The 13,877-nt window shown below is 51.9% G+C and overlaps 1 protein-coding gene across 1 annotated transcript; it reads left to right on the top strand.

Annotated features, from left to right (window-relative positions):
• The first annotated feature begins 2,367 nt into the window (after window positions 1–2,367).
• Window positions 2,368–13,849, top strand: TMEM222 (transmembrane protein 222). Its single transcript, XM_028113603.2, has 6 exons — window positions 2,368–2,561; window positions 8,418–8,502; window positions 9,736–9,767; window positions 11,302–11,398; window positions 11,492–11,622; window positions 12,763–13,849. Exons 1-6 carry the CDS (start codon window positions 2,368–2,370, stop codon window positions 12,848–12,850), a joined length of 627 nt encoding a protein of 208 aa, XP_027969404.1. The 3' UTR covers window positions 12,851–13,849.
• The last annotated feature ends 28 nt before the right edge of the window (window positions 13,850–13,877 follow it).

The following is a 13,877-nucleotide window of genomic DNA, read 5'->3' as shown; positions in this document are numbered from 1 at the left end:
AGATAGCAGTGATAAGCTGGGTTCCTGCCCTCAGACTGTATGTAGCCAGCATATGATACCAAGCTTGTAAGTGTATGCCATTCATTCATTTTTGCAAATATTAAGCAGATGCTATGTACTAGACACTACTAGACACTAGGTTTACAGAGTGAACAAGGCAAGTACAGTCTCTGCCCTCAAGGAGTTTCCAGCCTAGTGGGGGAATCCAACAATACATAGCTACAAATGTGCTATGAGGGAAAAGAACAGGATGTCCCAAGGGAGATTCACAGAGGCTTTCTGATTTAGATTGGGAAGGACTCTCTGAGAAAGCCACATTTAATCTGAGACTTGAAGGATAAATAGAAGTTAGCCAGTTTAAGGGGGTGGGGGAACATTCAGCAGAGGAGTGTGAGCCAAGTCCCTAGGGGCATGAAAGAGGGTGGCACATGAGAGGAACTGAAAAAGAGGCCAGGGTGGCTGTAGTGTAGTGGACAAGTAAGAAAAAAAGCAAGATGCAGGGCCTTGTAAGCCATGGTAAGATATTTGTGTTTTATCCTAAGTACACTGAGAAGCCACTGAAGGTTGTCAGAGTAAACGTGGTACTTGTGTTAGTACTACCAAATTTGTGGCAGACCCTAAGAAAGACTTACTTTGGTTGTTTATTCATCAATATGTATACAATAAATGACTAAAGGGCACCCACCAGCCCTGTGCTAGAATTATGGATTGACAGTGATGATGGAGGAGTATCTAAGGCAAAGACCCTCCTCAGAGCCTGTGATCTGGAAGAGATTATTGTGATTGAATCAAGAAGTAATGTAATTTATTCATTCAACAAACATACTGCATATCTAATCTATACCAAACTCTGTGCTAGATGCTGGTTGTTGCTCTGCAAGGATTAGACACTACACATGGGTCACAGGAGAGGTACAAACCTACTCAAAATTTTTTGAATGGGTTAGAATCATTTTCAGCTGTGATATCTGGAAGGCCTTTATAAAACATCCACCCAATCATTAAATCAAGAAATATGCAGTGGGCATCTGCTCTGTTTTTTTTTTTTTTTAAGATTTTATTTATTTATTTGACAGAGACACAGTGAGAGAGGGAACACAAGCAGGAGGAGTAGGAGAGGGAGAAGCAGGCTTCCCAAAGAGCAGGGAGCCCGATGTGGGGCTCGATCCCAGGACCCTGGGATCATGACCTGAGCCGAAGGCAGACGCCCAACAACTGAGCCACCCAGGCGCCCCTGGGCATCTGCTCTGTACTAGGAGCTATGCTAGCTACTGAAGTCAAGGGGCTTAGAGTTCCATAACGGACATTCGCTCCCAAAATGCATTAAAATATTAAGTGCTAGAAACAGGACAGCAGGCTTTCTATGGATCAGCGTTGAGGGAGGGTAATTCAATGGAAGAAAATGATGTTCCCTAAAAGGCATAGCTCCCATTTCTCTGATTTTGTCCCTACCTCCTTCTTGTCCCCATATTTCCCCTTCCCATCCCAGCGGATTCCCTTTTCTTTGGCTATCTTGGCATCCTTTAAAAAGCCCAAAGAATCCAAGATTTAAGCCTGCCTGCTTTATGTTGGTTGTGTGTGATCTCGGACAATTAATGAACTTCCCTGAGCCTGTTTCTCCATTTGCACAATGAAGGGATCGGATCAATCCAAGGTTTGAGATTTATTCCAACCAAGGTGATATTCACACTCCTGCACACTGCGCTCTGCAAAGCCTTTTCTTGCTTTGCACGGCTGCACGCATCCCTGCACCCCCACCCCCGTGCCACCTGGCAAACATCAAGACAGCTCAAATACCTCCGGGCAAGTCTCTCCTGCTTACACGCACAACACATAGCATTCTAGCCTGTCCTTCCTCTCCGCTACCACTACCTCATGAGAGACCACAGGAGGGAAAGGACAGGGGACACAGACTTGGGTTTGAGTCGCGGCCCACTCACCTCATCTCTTGAGCCTCAGTTTCTCACTGGTAACCTGGGGGAAATACCTAAATTCGCATGTTGAACCAGTCTATGGGGATTAAAAACAATGTATGTCAAGTGCTTGGCACCTAGGAAGCGCTCAATAAATAGCGACTGTACAACACCTCTGGGGAGGCCTCAGCGTACTGAATTATGAAGTTCTCGGTCAATCTCTCGCGCTAGACTGCGCGCTGCCTGAGGGTATCCCTTCCTCAGCGCTGCAGGGCGCGCGCAAACACGCGGGGCCGGTCGGCGCCGAGGTAGGGGGCCAGGCAGGCCCGGCCCGGAGGGACGCGGCCCCAATTCCCGGGGGGAAGGCGAAGCCGGCGGACCCCACCTCCGGGAAGTGACGCCACGGGGCGAGCAGCGCTGGAGCAGGGGCCGGACGGAGTGGGGCGCGCGCAGCATGGCGGAAGCGGAAGGGAGTTCGCCGCTCCTGTTGCCGCTGCCACCGCCCCCGCCGGGGATGGCGGAAGTGGAGGCGCCGACGGCGGCCGAGACGGACCAGAAGCATTTCAGCGGCTCGGGCAGCAGCGCCATGGACGTAGAACGGAGCCGCTTTCCCTACTGCGTGGTGTGGACGCCCATCCCGGTGCTCACGTGAGTCTCTCCCGGCTTCCGCCCGGGGACGGGGAGAGTCGGGCGGCCCCGGGCCAGCCTCCGCCTTCGACGTGCTGCAAGCCCTTTTCTCGGGTCCGGCCCGCACCCCTCGCCCAGTCACCAGAACCCCGCCACCTACGCGGTGCCAATTTCTGCTGACGGATGGGACACGCTCCTCGCCCTCATTACACCTGGTCTAGTCAGGGAGAAAGACAGTTGTAGACCGGCGGAAAAGGTTCTGTGGCTGGGAAGCGCAGGACCTGTGGGCGAACGGAAGAGGGGCCCCTCACCGGGTCTGAGGAGACCTCTTCATTCATTCACTGCTTTATTCGTTCATTGAGCAAATGCTTGCTGATCACTTCTATACGCAAGACTGAGTCCAGAGGCGGGAGTGAGAGTGTGGCTGGGACCACACTGCCTCCTGAGATGTCAACATTGAAAAGGCCCCCAGGCATCTGGGAGTCCAACCCTTTGTCTCGTGGATGGTGAGGCTGGAGATCACACACAGTTTCAGTTGTAAAGCGAATTTAGGTGCCAGGGTGTCTGCCTCCCAAAGCAGTGTTCCTTCCATGGCCTCGTCCTTTGTCAGGAGAGAGAGCAGGTGCTCCTGTAGTCCGGCCGCCTTTTAGGGAGGAGGAGCTCCTGGGTCAGGGAAGCTGGTTTGCTCTCCTACTTCAGCCTTGGCAACCCTCACGGTGCCGGACTATTGGCCAAGCTCTTTCGCACCTATTTTCTCTGAATTTCACAGTCATTTTCTAAGGTAGGAATTTCTGAGATGATGAAGCTGAGCTTCCTCTGTACCATTAAAGGTCTTGGTCAGGTTCACATGCCAATGAGCAGAGGCATCCCAAACTCAGTCTTCTGACTCCATAACATGCTCTCTCTTGACTACCTCTCCTTACCTGATGAGGTAAATTTGTTCCCTTTATCATAAACAGCCAAGTGGTGTGGAGAAGGGACCATCTTTTTGGCCTTACATGTTGATGATCCAAAAATGACTTTAATTTTCATATTATGTTAAAATATACTTCACTTGCTTGTGTTTTCAAATACTTATGCATTTATTAAAAGCATCCAAGTCTGAGTCCTTTAAAAATAAAAATTTTAAGAAAGTGTGTTCATTCATTCATTCATTCCGTGTTCTTGTAACACATTTGCTAAGTGACTCCTTTGTGCCCAGAGTAGTTCTAAGTGATAAAGATATAAAGTGACAAATGAAGCAGATATGATCCTTGCTGTCATAGAGTTTAAATCCTGGTGAAAGGAGATAGACAGTAAACAAGTAAGCTAATAAGAGAACTTCTGATAGTGATTACTGCTATGAAGAAAATAAAATGTTAACGTGAGAATAACTGGAAGGGATAGTCAGGGAATGTATCGGTTTTACTAAAAACATGTCTTCTTTCCTTAAGATCTCTGGTTTTTCCCTGTTCTCAGAAACACATTCATGGGGCGCCTGGGTGGCTCAGTCGTTAAGCATCTGCCTTCGGCTCAGGTCATGATCTCAGGGTCCTGGGATCGAGCCCCGCATCGGGCTCCCTGCTCAGTGGGAAGCCTGCTTCTCCCTCTCCCACTCCCCCTGCTTGTGTTCCCTCTCTCGCTCTATCTCTCTCTGTCAAATAAATAAATAAAATCTTTTAAAAAAAGAAAGAAAGAAACTCATAGAGTCCTCTGCTCTTCAGAGAGCTGATAGCAACATGAGGTGGAGGCACCATGATCCCCAGTCAGCTGGGCCAGGAGCAGCTCACACCTCATTTCTGTTGGCATCTATGTGCATGTGTTCATAAGATAAATAAGCCATAGCCCCCCTGTCAAACCTCCAGCAGGAAGGGGAGACAGATGAACTAACCATCGTAGTGCATCATGATGATTGCTGACCTAGAGTGCAGAGCTAGGAATAGATGTGGCACAAGGAACTGTCATCTGTCTATGGAAAGGGGAGCAGAGAGGAGACAACTGAATCCAAAGATCTGTCCACCCCCTCAGAGATGTTGATAATTCTGCGTGAAAAGCCAGATAGTAGCTACTGCTACTAATAAAAGCAGCTAAGATTGGATACGTACTCTGTTCTGGACTCTATTCTAAACATTTTGTATTCATTATCTTATATAGTCCTATGTCAACCTAATGAAAATAGATACTGTCATCCCCATTTTGTAGATGAGGAAATAAAGGCTTAGAAGCCAGCATGGGGCTCTTTCCACTGAGACTGTCTACCTTATCAGCTAGAGCTCTCCAGGGAAGGAAGTAACTCCTTCCCTCCCCCCTACTCTCCCTCCCTCCCTCCCTTCCTTCTCTGAATAGTTATTGAGGATCTATTATGTACTAGGTCTGAGTAGACAGCAGTCCACAAAGCAGCTTTGGAGGTTGCCTTCATGGAGTATCCAGACTGACAAATACTTGGAGAGTTTCTTCTCTGTGGCTTCCCTAGGCTTAGGGCTCTGCTGTTGTCTCCAGACTTTACTCTGATTTCCGGCACAGCTATGGTTTGTGGGTTACTGGTCAAACCCAGACCTTCTCCCAACCAGATGAAAGGAACTGGGGTGGAGGCGGGGGGGCGGGGTTCTGAGATCAGGGTCCAAGAAGCCAGAGGGGCTACTTTCCCATAATTCTGAGTGCCCATCCTGTGGCCACTGTAGCTCCTTAGCAACTTTGTCTATGCCAGTCCAGCCAATTAGATAGCAAGTATTTATCGAACACCTCATGGTAACAACATTGAGCAACTACCAAATGCAAGGGAGTGTGTTAAGCTCTTTGCAAGCATGGCCTGTTTACTCCTCACAGTAGCCCCCACATTGAGGTAATTATTACATCCACATCTCACTGACAAAGTTGGGAATGAGTAACTTGCCCAAAACAAAGTCAAGACTCAACCCAACCCTGGGTGGGTGGCTCAGTCGGTTAAGCGGCTGCCTTCAGCTCGGGTCATGATCCTGGAGTCCCGGGATCGAGTCCCGCATCGGGCTCCCCGCTCGGCGGGGAGTCTGCTTCTCCCTCTCCCTCTGCCTGCCGCTCCCCCTGCTTGTGCTCTTGCGTGCGCTCTCTCTCTCTAATAAACAAATAAAATCTTAAACAAACAACGATCTGTGTGGGAGGGAAGGGTTTCAGGGAAGGTGGCACGGAGGAAGTGAGGAAGTGACAGTAGGGAGAAGGATAACGATGAGGACAAAAGCACGGTGTATTCCAGGAACTTAAAGTCCAAATTTTTAAAAAATCAAATCTCAGTAGACCCCAATGTGCAAAACATATAGAAACCCCTGATCCGCCTGTAGTGTGAGAACCAAGGCGTTACCGGGCCTAGGTGCTGAACAGACTGATCTGGTTTAAGGACTCACAGAGGGGGATTAAAAAGCACTTAGTCCAGGGCCAGTGGCCAACTGCTGGTTTCAAAGCTGCACCCTGCTCGGGAAGGGGAGGCAAAACCTGGAGGTGCAGCTCAAGGACGCGATTATTAAGGGCTGGAGAAGTCAGCAAAAACTTCACAGAGGAGGTAACTTTTTAACCCTGACCCGTGAAAAGACACGATGTCATCAGGCAGAAAGCAGAACTCTGAAGCAGCCCAGGGCTGCATGTGCCTGGAGAACGTGAGGGGACAAGAGTGGAGGGAAGAGGGTGGCCAGTTCAGAGGCTATTCCGGAATACTGGCAAGAGATGATGGTGATCCTGACTAGAGTATTGGTGCTAAGGTGGTGAGAAGCAGATGGATTCAAAAGATCCTTAAAAGGAACACTGGGTAGTTTTATGACCAATGGGAAAGAGGCCTTTCTAGGTCCGCTGCCCGGGCATCTGAAAGGATGGTGTGGCCAGAGTGGTCTCTTGAGAATGTAATTCAGGTTCCATCATTTCCCTTGCTTCACACCCGTTGGCTTCCAGTTACACTTGAAATACACTTAAAACTCCTTCCAACAGTTTGGCCCTGCTTATCGCTTGAAATCACCTCACCCCTCTTTCTAGCTACATTGCCTGCTTCTGATTCCTCAAACACCAAATCTTCCCACCTCAATGCTCTTTTTCATTTGCATCCATCTGGAACACTTCCTCTAGAGCTTCACACAGCTGGCTGCTTCTCGTCATTTAGGCCTCAGCTTAACTGTCCATCTTCCCAGACCATGCCTTCTACAGTAGTCACACACCACCCCAGGAAACCCAGATCTCATTACTCTGCTTTAATTTCTTCATAGTATCGACTACTATCTGAAATTAATCCTGTTTACTTACATGGTTACTGTCTGTCTTTCCCCACTAGTATGTAAACTCCAAGAAAGCAGGGATTTTCTTATTTATTATAGTCCCCAGAGGAGTGCCTGGCATGCAGCTGGAGCTAAGAATTCACTGACTGATAAATGATGAATGAATGAATGTCCTGAATTTAAGAGTGGAGTCAGGCTCTGAAGTCAGGGCTGGGTTGAGTCTTTTTTTTTTTTTTTTTTAAGATTTTATTTATTTATTTGAGAGAGAGAATAAGAGAGCATGAGCGCCCCAGAGATTGGTTTAAATGCCTCCCCCTCACTTTTTTTTGTTTAACTTTTTTACTGAGATATAACATACACTGTAAAGTGGACAAATCTTAAGTATATGGCTCAGTGAATTTTTGCATATGTATATATATACCCATGTCACCCAGGTGAAAATAGCATTTCCAGTACCTAAAGGGCTCCCTTGTGCCGGTTAATTCTGCCACAGAAATCACCCCTCTTTTGCCCCCTCGAGCACCATAGGTCAGTTCTGCCTCTTCTTGTAGTTCGTACAAGCAGAGTATTACGCATGGACTTTCGTGGAAGGTTTCTTTCACTGCCTGATGTCTGTGAGAATATGTGTTGTGTGTAGCAGAAGTGTGTTCTTTATTCATTGTTACATACTATTTCATTTCATTACTATACCCTAATTTACTTATTCATTTTACTGTTGTTGAATGTATGGATTATTTCTAGTTTTTTTAAAGTCAGCATTATTGGGGCACCTGGGTGGCTCAGGCCTTAAGGGTCTGCCTTTGGCTCAGGTCATGATTCCAGGGTCCTGGGATCGAGCCCCGCATTGGGCTCCCTGCCCCTGCGGGAAGCCTGCTTCTCCCTCTCCTACTCCCCCTGCTTGTGGTCCCTCTCATGCTGTCTCTCTCTCTCTCTCTCTCTCTGTGTCAATTATATAAATAAATAAAATCTTAAAAAAATAAAATAAATAAAATCAGCTTTACTTGGGGGGTGGGACGGGGTGGGTTAAACAGGTGCGGGTATTGAGCAGGGCAGTTGTGATGAGCACCGGCAGTTGCATGTCAGTGATGAGTCACTAAATCCTGCACCCGAAACTGATACTGCACTGTATGTTAACTAGCTGGAATTTACATAAAAACTTCGGGGAAAATTCAACTTTATTGGGATGTAGTAGATATACAATAAAGTGCATACATTTTAAGTGTGCAGTTCAGTGAATTTTGACAAATGTTGTTTCCAGCTATGTTGAACGAAGGTGCTGTGGGTTTTCTTGTACGTGGCATTGGCGGACATAATAAGCTTTGGTTTCTGTTGGGTGTACACTCTGAAGTGGGGTTGCTGAGGCATAGAGTAATTGCCAGTTTTTGAAGGCAGTAGAAACAATTCCAGTTGCCCCCCATCCTCCCCACACCCCATGTTACTGTCCTTTGGGTTTAGCCATTCTGTGGGGTGCAGTGGTATTCCATTGTGCTGTTCATTTGCACTCACCCCTCTTCTGTGCCTCCCCAGCTCCCCAGCCACCCTAATTGGCACTCCTTGCACGACAGTATAGTCACATATTCTCACACTGGTTGGAGTGTCCCCAGCGTCTGTCTAACCAGCCAAAAGACCCCCTAAGCTCTGCCCATCCCTGTCCCTTTTTTCACAGGTGGTTTTTCCCCATCATCGGCCACATGGGCATCTGCACATCCACAGGAGTCATTCGGGACTTTGCCGGCCCCTACTTTGTCTCGGTGAGTTCCCATTCTGCCCCCCTCTGGTGGGTTCCAAGGCTTCAGTGGAAGGCTGGCCTGTCTTGCCTGAGGCAGCTTTCCAGTCTCCCCAAGGCCCGGGAGAATGCAGGTACCAGACAGTCCTGGCCCTGGCCCTCTGCTCTTCACCAGTGTTTGACCCCTTTCCCCCTTCTCTTGCCTCCAGGACAGGCCAGGAGGGCAGTGTGGCCAGAAGGATTCTTAAGTAACTGACCCAGTCCTTTGCCCACCCCTGGGGTACCAAGACATGGGTAGGGGTTAGAGGCAAGAGTGGAGAGTCAGACCATCCAGGAACCACATCTCTGGACCTTCAGAAGGTGGGAGTCACAAGGTGGGGACACCAGGGAGGCTGATGTGGTTCCCCGGGTGTGACCATGGAGAAGAGGGGCATGGGGCTTCTAGAATGAACCAGCTGTGTCCTTCGGTCTGTTTCCTGGGGATGTGCCCGAGATGGGTACAGTGGCCCTGCTCCAGATGAGCAGGCAGTGTCCTGCCTATTGCCAGGGTGCAGCTTCGTCTCCATTAGAGGCTGGAATGAAGAAATGTGACTGTACCAGCCTAGTTATATTAATAGATGTCATGACCATCTTAACATGACAGAGGTCTTTTACTCTTATATATTTTTATGGTAATTCATCTTTGACCAGCTCCGTCAGCTGGGTCTTCCTGATTCTGAACCCAAAATCTGCCCCTACCCTTATGTGGCAGGTCTAGGGCTTGGGTGAAACATGTCCCTCGTCGGAAGCCTCTCCAGCCCCCTCCCCGACCCCCAGGACTGCCCTGAATGATGCAGTCAGGCTGCAGTCCAGACACAGGGAAGAGCCCCGTCTGGGCCCAACTGTCGGGTCAGGAGGGCAGAGGGTGTTGTCATTTGTACCGCAGAGGAAACTGCCTCCTTGTGATCACTCAGAGATGGGTCAGAGAGGGTGAGAGAATTACGTGGGAGCCACACACAGGGGCCTTTGTGGCTGGCACTCCCAAGTCTTTGGTGTCCGGATGCCGCGCTTCGGGCACTCCTGCTGTGCTGCTGCCTCCCCCCAGGAAAGCTGCTGCTGGCCCTTCAGATGCTGTGCCAGCCCCAGAGCAGGGCCCAGACCCCACTTCTGCCCACCTGACCTATCGCCTTCTTAGTCACTGCACTTCCACCACTGACCTCGTCTGTCTGCCGGGCTAGATGCGGGTCCTCCACTGACTTCTGCTCTTGTCCTTCCACAGGAAGACAACATGGCCTTCGGGAAGCCTGCCAAGTAAGTGATGAGCACCCATGTGACTAGCCCTAGGGCCGGGCCTTCTGGGACACAGCGGGAGTCAGCACCCTGAGGATGGGATGAGGGGAAGGATAGCCAGGCTCCACCAGAGCATACAGCCCCTGCCAAGCATCTCCTGCACCCGTCCCTGGCTGCGTTTTTACCCACAGACCATCTAGACTTTGCCTCAGCTCTACGTGGTTGTATTCAGCTCCATTGGAAGGATGAGGAAAGAGAAGGGGCTGGTCATGATGACACAGGAAGTGGCAGAGCTGAGATTCACACCTAGGTGTCTCATTCGAAAATCTAGATTCTTCTGCCCCTCGGGAGTGAACAAGTCATTTAAGATGTAAAGGAGGCACTGCTTGGACCTGGGCTGGAAAGTTCTGCTTAGAATAAAAGTAGTCAGGCCCTCTGGGACCTATTACTATGTTTGGGTGTTTGGAACTTTTGGTCTTCATTTTCTTTTTTTTTTTTTTTTTAAGTAGTCTCTACACCTGACATGGGACTTGAACTCACAACCCCCAAGATCAAGAGTCGCATGCTCCACTAACTGAGCCAGCCAGGCACCCCTTCATTTGTTCTGTCTTGGGGGCCCATTCAGCTGTGGGCCTGGTGACAGTATGCTTAGAAGAGCCCCTGTGGTCTGAGGCTGCCCCGGCTAAGTCAGGCCCCAGGGAGGGGCTGGTCCCCTCCGCACAGCAGGGCGCTGGCTCCCCAAGCCCTGCTGACTTCCACAGGCAGGTGGAAATGTGGGCCAGTGATGTCTGGGCTGGATGTCTGCGCCAGGCTGCTTTTCGGGGTCAGTTTTAAGGGCACCCGTTTCCAGGCAGGAGCCCCTGCGCAGCCCCAGTTCAGGCCCTGCCTCTAGGCTCCTCCACCAAGCTGTTCCCCACAGAGCAGCCAGAGGGCGCCCTGCCCTCCCAGCATTCCTGGCTGGAGCCCCCCGGGGCACTCCACTGTCTGGCACAGCCGCTCTCACCCAGCTTGAGGTCTGTGAGCTTTTACCTCCACAGACTCTTCTCCGACTCACCCCAGTCCTCCCAAGTGGGAGAGGGAGGGACAGAGAGCATGCTGCTTGTGAATAAACTCAGGGTGACATTCAAGTCCCCCAGCACGCGGCCCCGCCTGCATCTCCTGACTCTGTTCCTCCCTCGGACTCCTCCAGCAGTACCCAGTCTCTTAACTCCCGGTGCAGGCCGCTCAAGTCTGTGCCTCTCCCTCTGTTCGTGCTCTGCCCTCTGCTGTGCATGGCCAACCCCTCTTCCTTCACACTAGATGCAGGTGTCACCCCAGAATGCCTCTCATACCCCCCAAATGAGTTAGTCCCTACCTTTCCCAGCGTCCACAGGGCACTGGGCATGTCACACCGTGTTACGGGTGTCCACTGTGTGGCTCTTGCCCTAGACTTACCTCACCCCTGCAGCCTCCGCACCCACAGGACCCTGCACAGAGCAGGCGTCAGGAACATTTGTGAGGCTGAGTGACCATAAGAGAGGAGAGCCAGTGCCCAGAACCCATTCTCTCCTCCCAGGTACTGGAAGCTGGATCCTGCTCAGGTGTACACTAGCGGGTCCAACGCGTGGGACACTGCTGTGCATGATGCCTCTGAGGAGTACAAGCACCGCATGGTAGGTGGGCTGCTCCTGATAGCAGGACCCGGGCTGGGAGGTCCCCCACAGCCCTGCCTGACCCACCTGACCCAACCCTTCCCGCATCTCTAGCACAGTCTCTGCTGTGACAACTGCCACTCACATGTGGCATTGGCCTTGAACCTGATGCGCTATAACAACAGCACCAACTGGAACATGGTGACGCTCTGCTTCTTCTGCCTGCTCTATGGGAAGTATGTCAGGTGAGCCGTCCACCCGCTGCTCACCCCTGGGGCCGCTCTCTCCCAAGGATCCCGTCAGGGCTGTTTGTGGCGTCCTGCAGCCAACAGGGACAAAGCAGATGCTGGTTGGAGCCGTGAAGGTTCTAGAGTAACAAGCTGAGTTCCTGGTGGAGAGGAAGGTGGCTGTGCTGAAGTCCAGCTCCACCTGGGTCCAAGCCCAGGTCTGTGTGATCTCAGCCACCTGCCTTGGCCTCTCTAAGCAGCGACTGCCCTTGGGAAAATGGAGGTTATGATTCTGGCTCCTCGGAGAGGCTGTGAGCCCACAGAGCCCTGTGCTCAGGTCAGGTGAACACGGAGCCCCTCAGAGGAGGGGGCGGTAACTGCCCCACAGGATTCCTTCCCACCCTCCCTCATCAGAGGCAGGGTTCTGGGTAGGGGGGCCTCAGTGATGGCCTGGGGGGACCTTTGAAGCCACAGCCTCAACCTGTAAGGTCAAAGGCATTATTCCAATTCTCAGGTAAAGGGAGCTCAGAGAGGTTGAATGACTCACCCACCTGGGAGCCAGCACATGCCTGGTCCCACTTGGCCGCCTCTCCAGGCTTCCCGCTAGCTGCGTGCATCATTAAGAGCTTCTGAAAAAGAGACTCTAGGGGTCTTTTTTTTTTTTTTCTTTTAAGTCCAAAAGTCCTTTAGAGGTCCCCAGAGAAGACCATAACTGTGGTCACAGAGAGACTGAGGTGGAGCCCTGACCCCCAGCCCCTCAGCTCCAGCCACAACATTGCACTATTGCCGATCCCTGCCCTCCCAGTGGGCCTCATTAGACGGCAGCCTGGCTTCCACACCGAGACTGAAGACCCCCCCCAGAGAGAGATGATTATAGATGGAGCACCGAGGCCCGGAGAGGGTGAACACATCTCTTATACCTGCCCAATTAGGTGTCAGATGTCTGCCAGGAACCTGGAAGATTGGTGGCCCTGCATAGTCGGTGTCGAGCCAGGCTGGGCCCATTCCCTTGACTGACCAAGTGTGGGGGTGAGGGAGTGGTTCCAGGAGCTTCCTTAGGGGCAGCAGCCCCATCTGGGCCGGTGGGCAGACAGGGCTCTGTGAAGCACACCCCACTCACCAGGCCCTTCCCACTCAGACTCCTCTCTCTCCTATCAGTGTCGGGGCCTTCGTGAAGACCTGGCTGCCCTTCGTCCTCCTTCTGGGCATCATCCTAACTGTCAGCCTCGTCTTCAATGTTCGGTGATGGCTGCCTCATGGCCCTGAACCCACCAGGTTCCTGAGGAGGCAGTCGCCAACCCTTTTGGTTCCAGATTCTTTCTTCTCACCCCAAAAGGCCGGGATGGGTTTGCTGGTTTTGATCCAGGGGTCTGGGCTAGATGGGATGGAACAAGGGCTGAAGATGAGCATGGGGCGGGGGTGTTTGCTTGTTGTGTCTCACAGGTCACTAAGAAGCTCCCTGTCCCCTCCTTCCCAGGCTTGTGACCCCCGCCCTTGAGGCACCCTCTTTGTTCATCTGTTGGAAAGGCCTTAGCTTCCCTCTGTAGTGCTGCCCCTGCCACTGCCTGCTGGGCTCCCTCTGCCTCAGCCCAGTGCCCGGCGGGGAAGGGGAGCACATTTGGACCACCGGACAAGGCAGCCCAGGGGCCAGAGCTGGATTTGGAGCACATCTGCCTGCCAGGGCTCTGGTCTCAGGGTGGGTGGAGTACACTAAGAAGTCTCCATAAGCTAAGCTGCCCTGGGCCCTTCACCACTAGCCTCTAGAATGTTCTAGTAGGGCTGGATGGGCCCCCGATCAGATGTCTGTGTGAAGCTGCACTAGGGGTGGTTTGTGCCCCATCTCCTGGTGTCCTCCAGCCCATGCAGCCCCTGCTTCCTCCTCTCCCTGGGCTCCCCAGCACGTGAGCCCATCTCCCCATGCAGTTGGGGGGCCAGGCCGGGGCTCCCCCAGCCAGTCTGGGGAGATGAGTGATGCTGACATGCCCAGAGTGACCCCCTGCAGACCAGAGCAGTGTAAACAGGCTTGGCTCCAGCCCCAGGTGCGGGCCTCACACCGGCGCGCGGGTGACAGTGCCCCGTGGGGGCCGTCATAGCAGCCAGCACCATCAGGGAGCTGTGTCCTCCCACCTGCCACAGCCCCCCGTAACTTCAAGTTGTGGGAAGGACGTGTGCTGCCCCTCCTGCCTGCTCTGCAGATTCCTTGCGCAGGGGCCCCCTGGGCAGGGCAATAAAGAGTTCGACTCCAGATGGCGTCTTGTCCTTCGTTTCTCCCT

Source organism: Eumetopias jubatus, unplaced genomic scaffold, assembly GCF_037043125.1.
Source record: "Eumetopias jubatus isolate StellerSeaLion01/CBP00866 unplaced genomic scaffold, mEumJub1_p1.0 scaffold_4, whole genome shotgun sequence".
Taxonomy (NCBI): Eukaryota; Metazoa; Chordata; class Mammalia; order Carnivora; family Otariidae; genus Eumetopias; species Eumetopias jubatus.
This window is presented reverse-complemented; position numbering and strand designations above follow the sequence as displayed.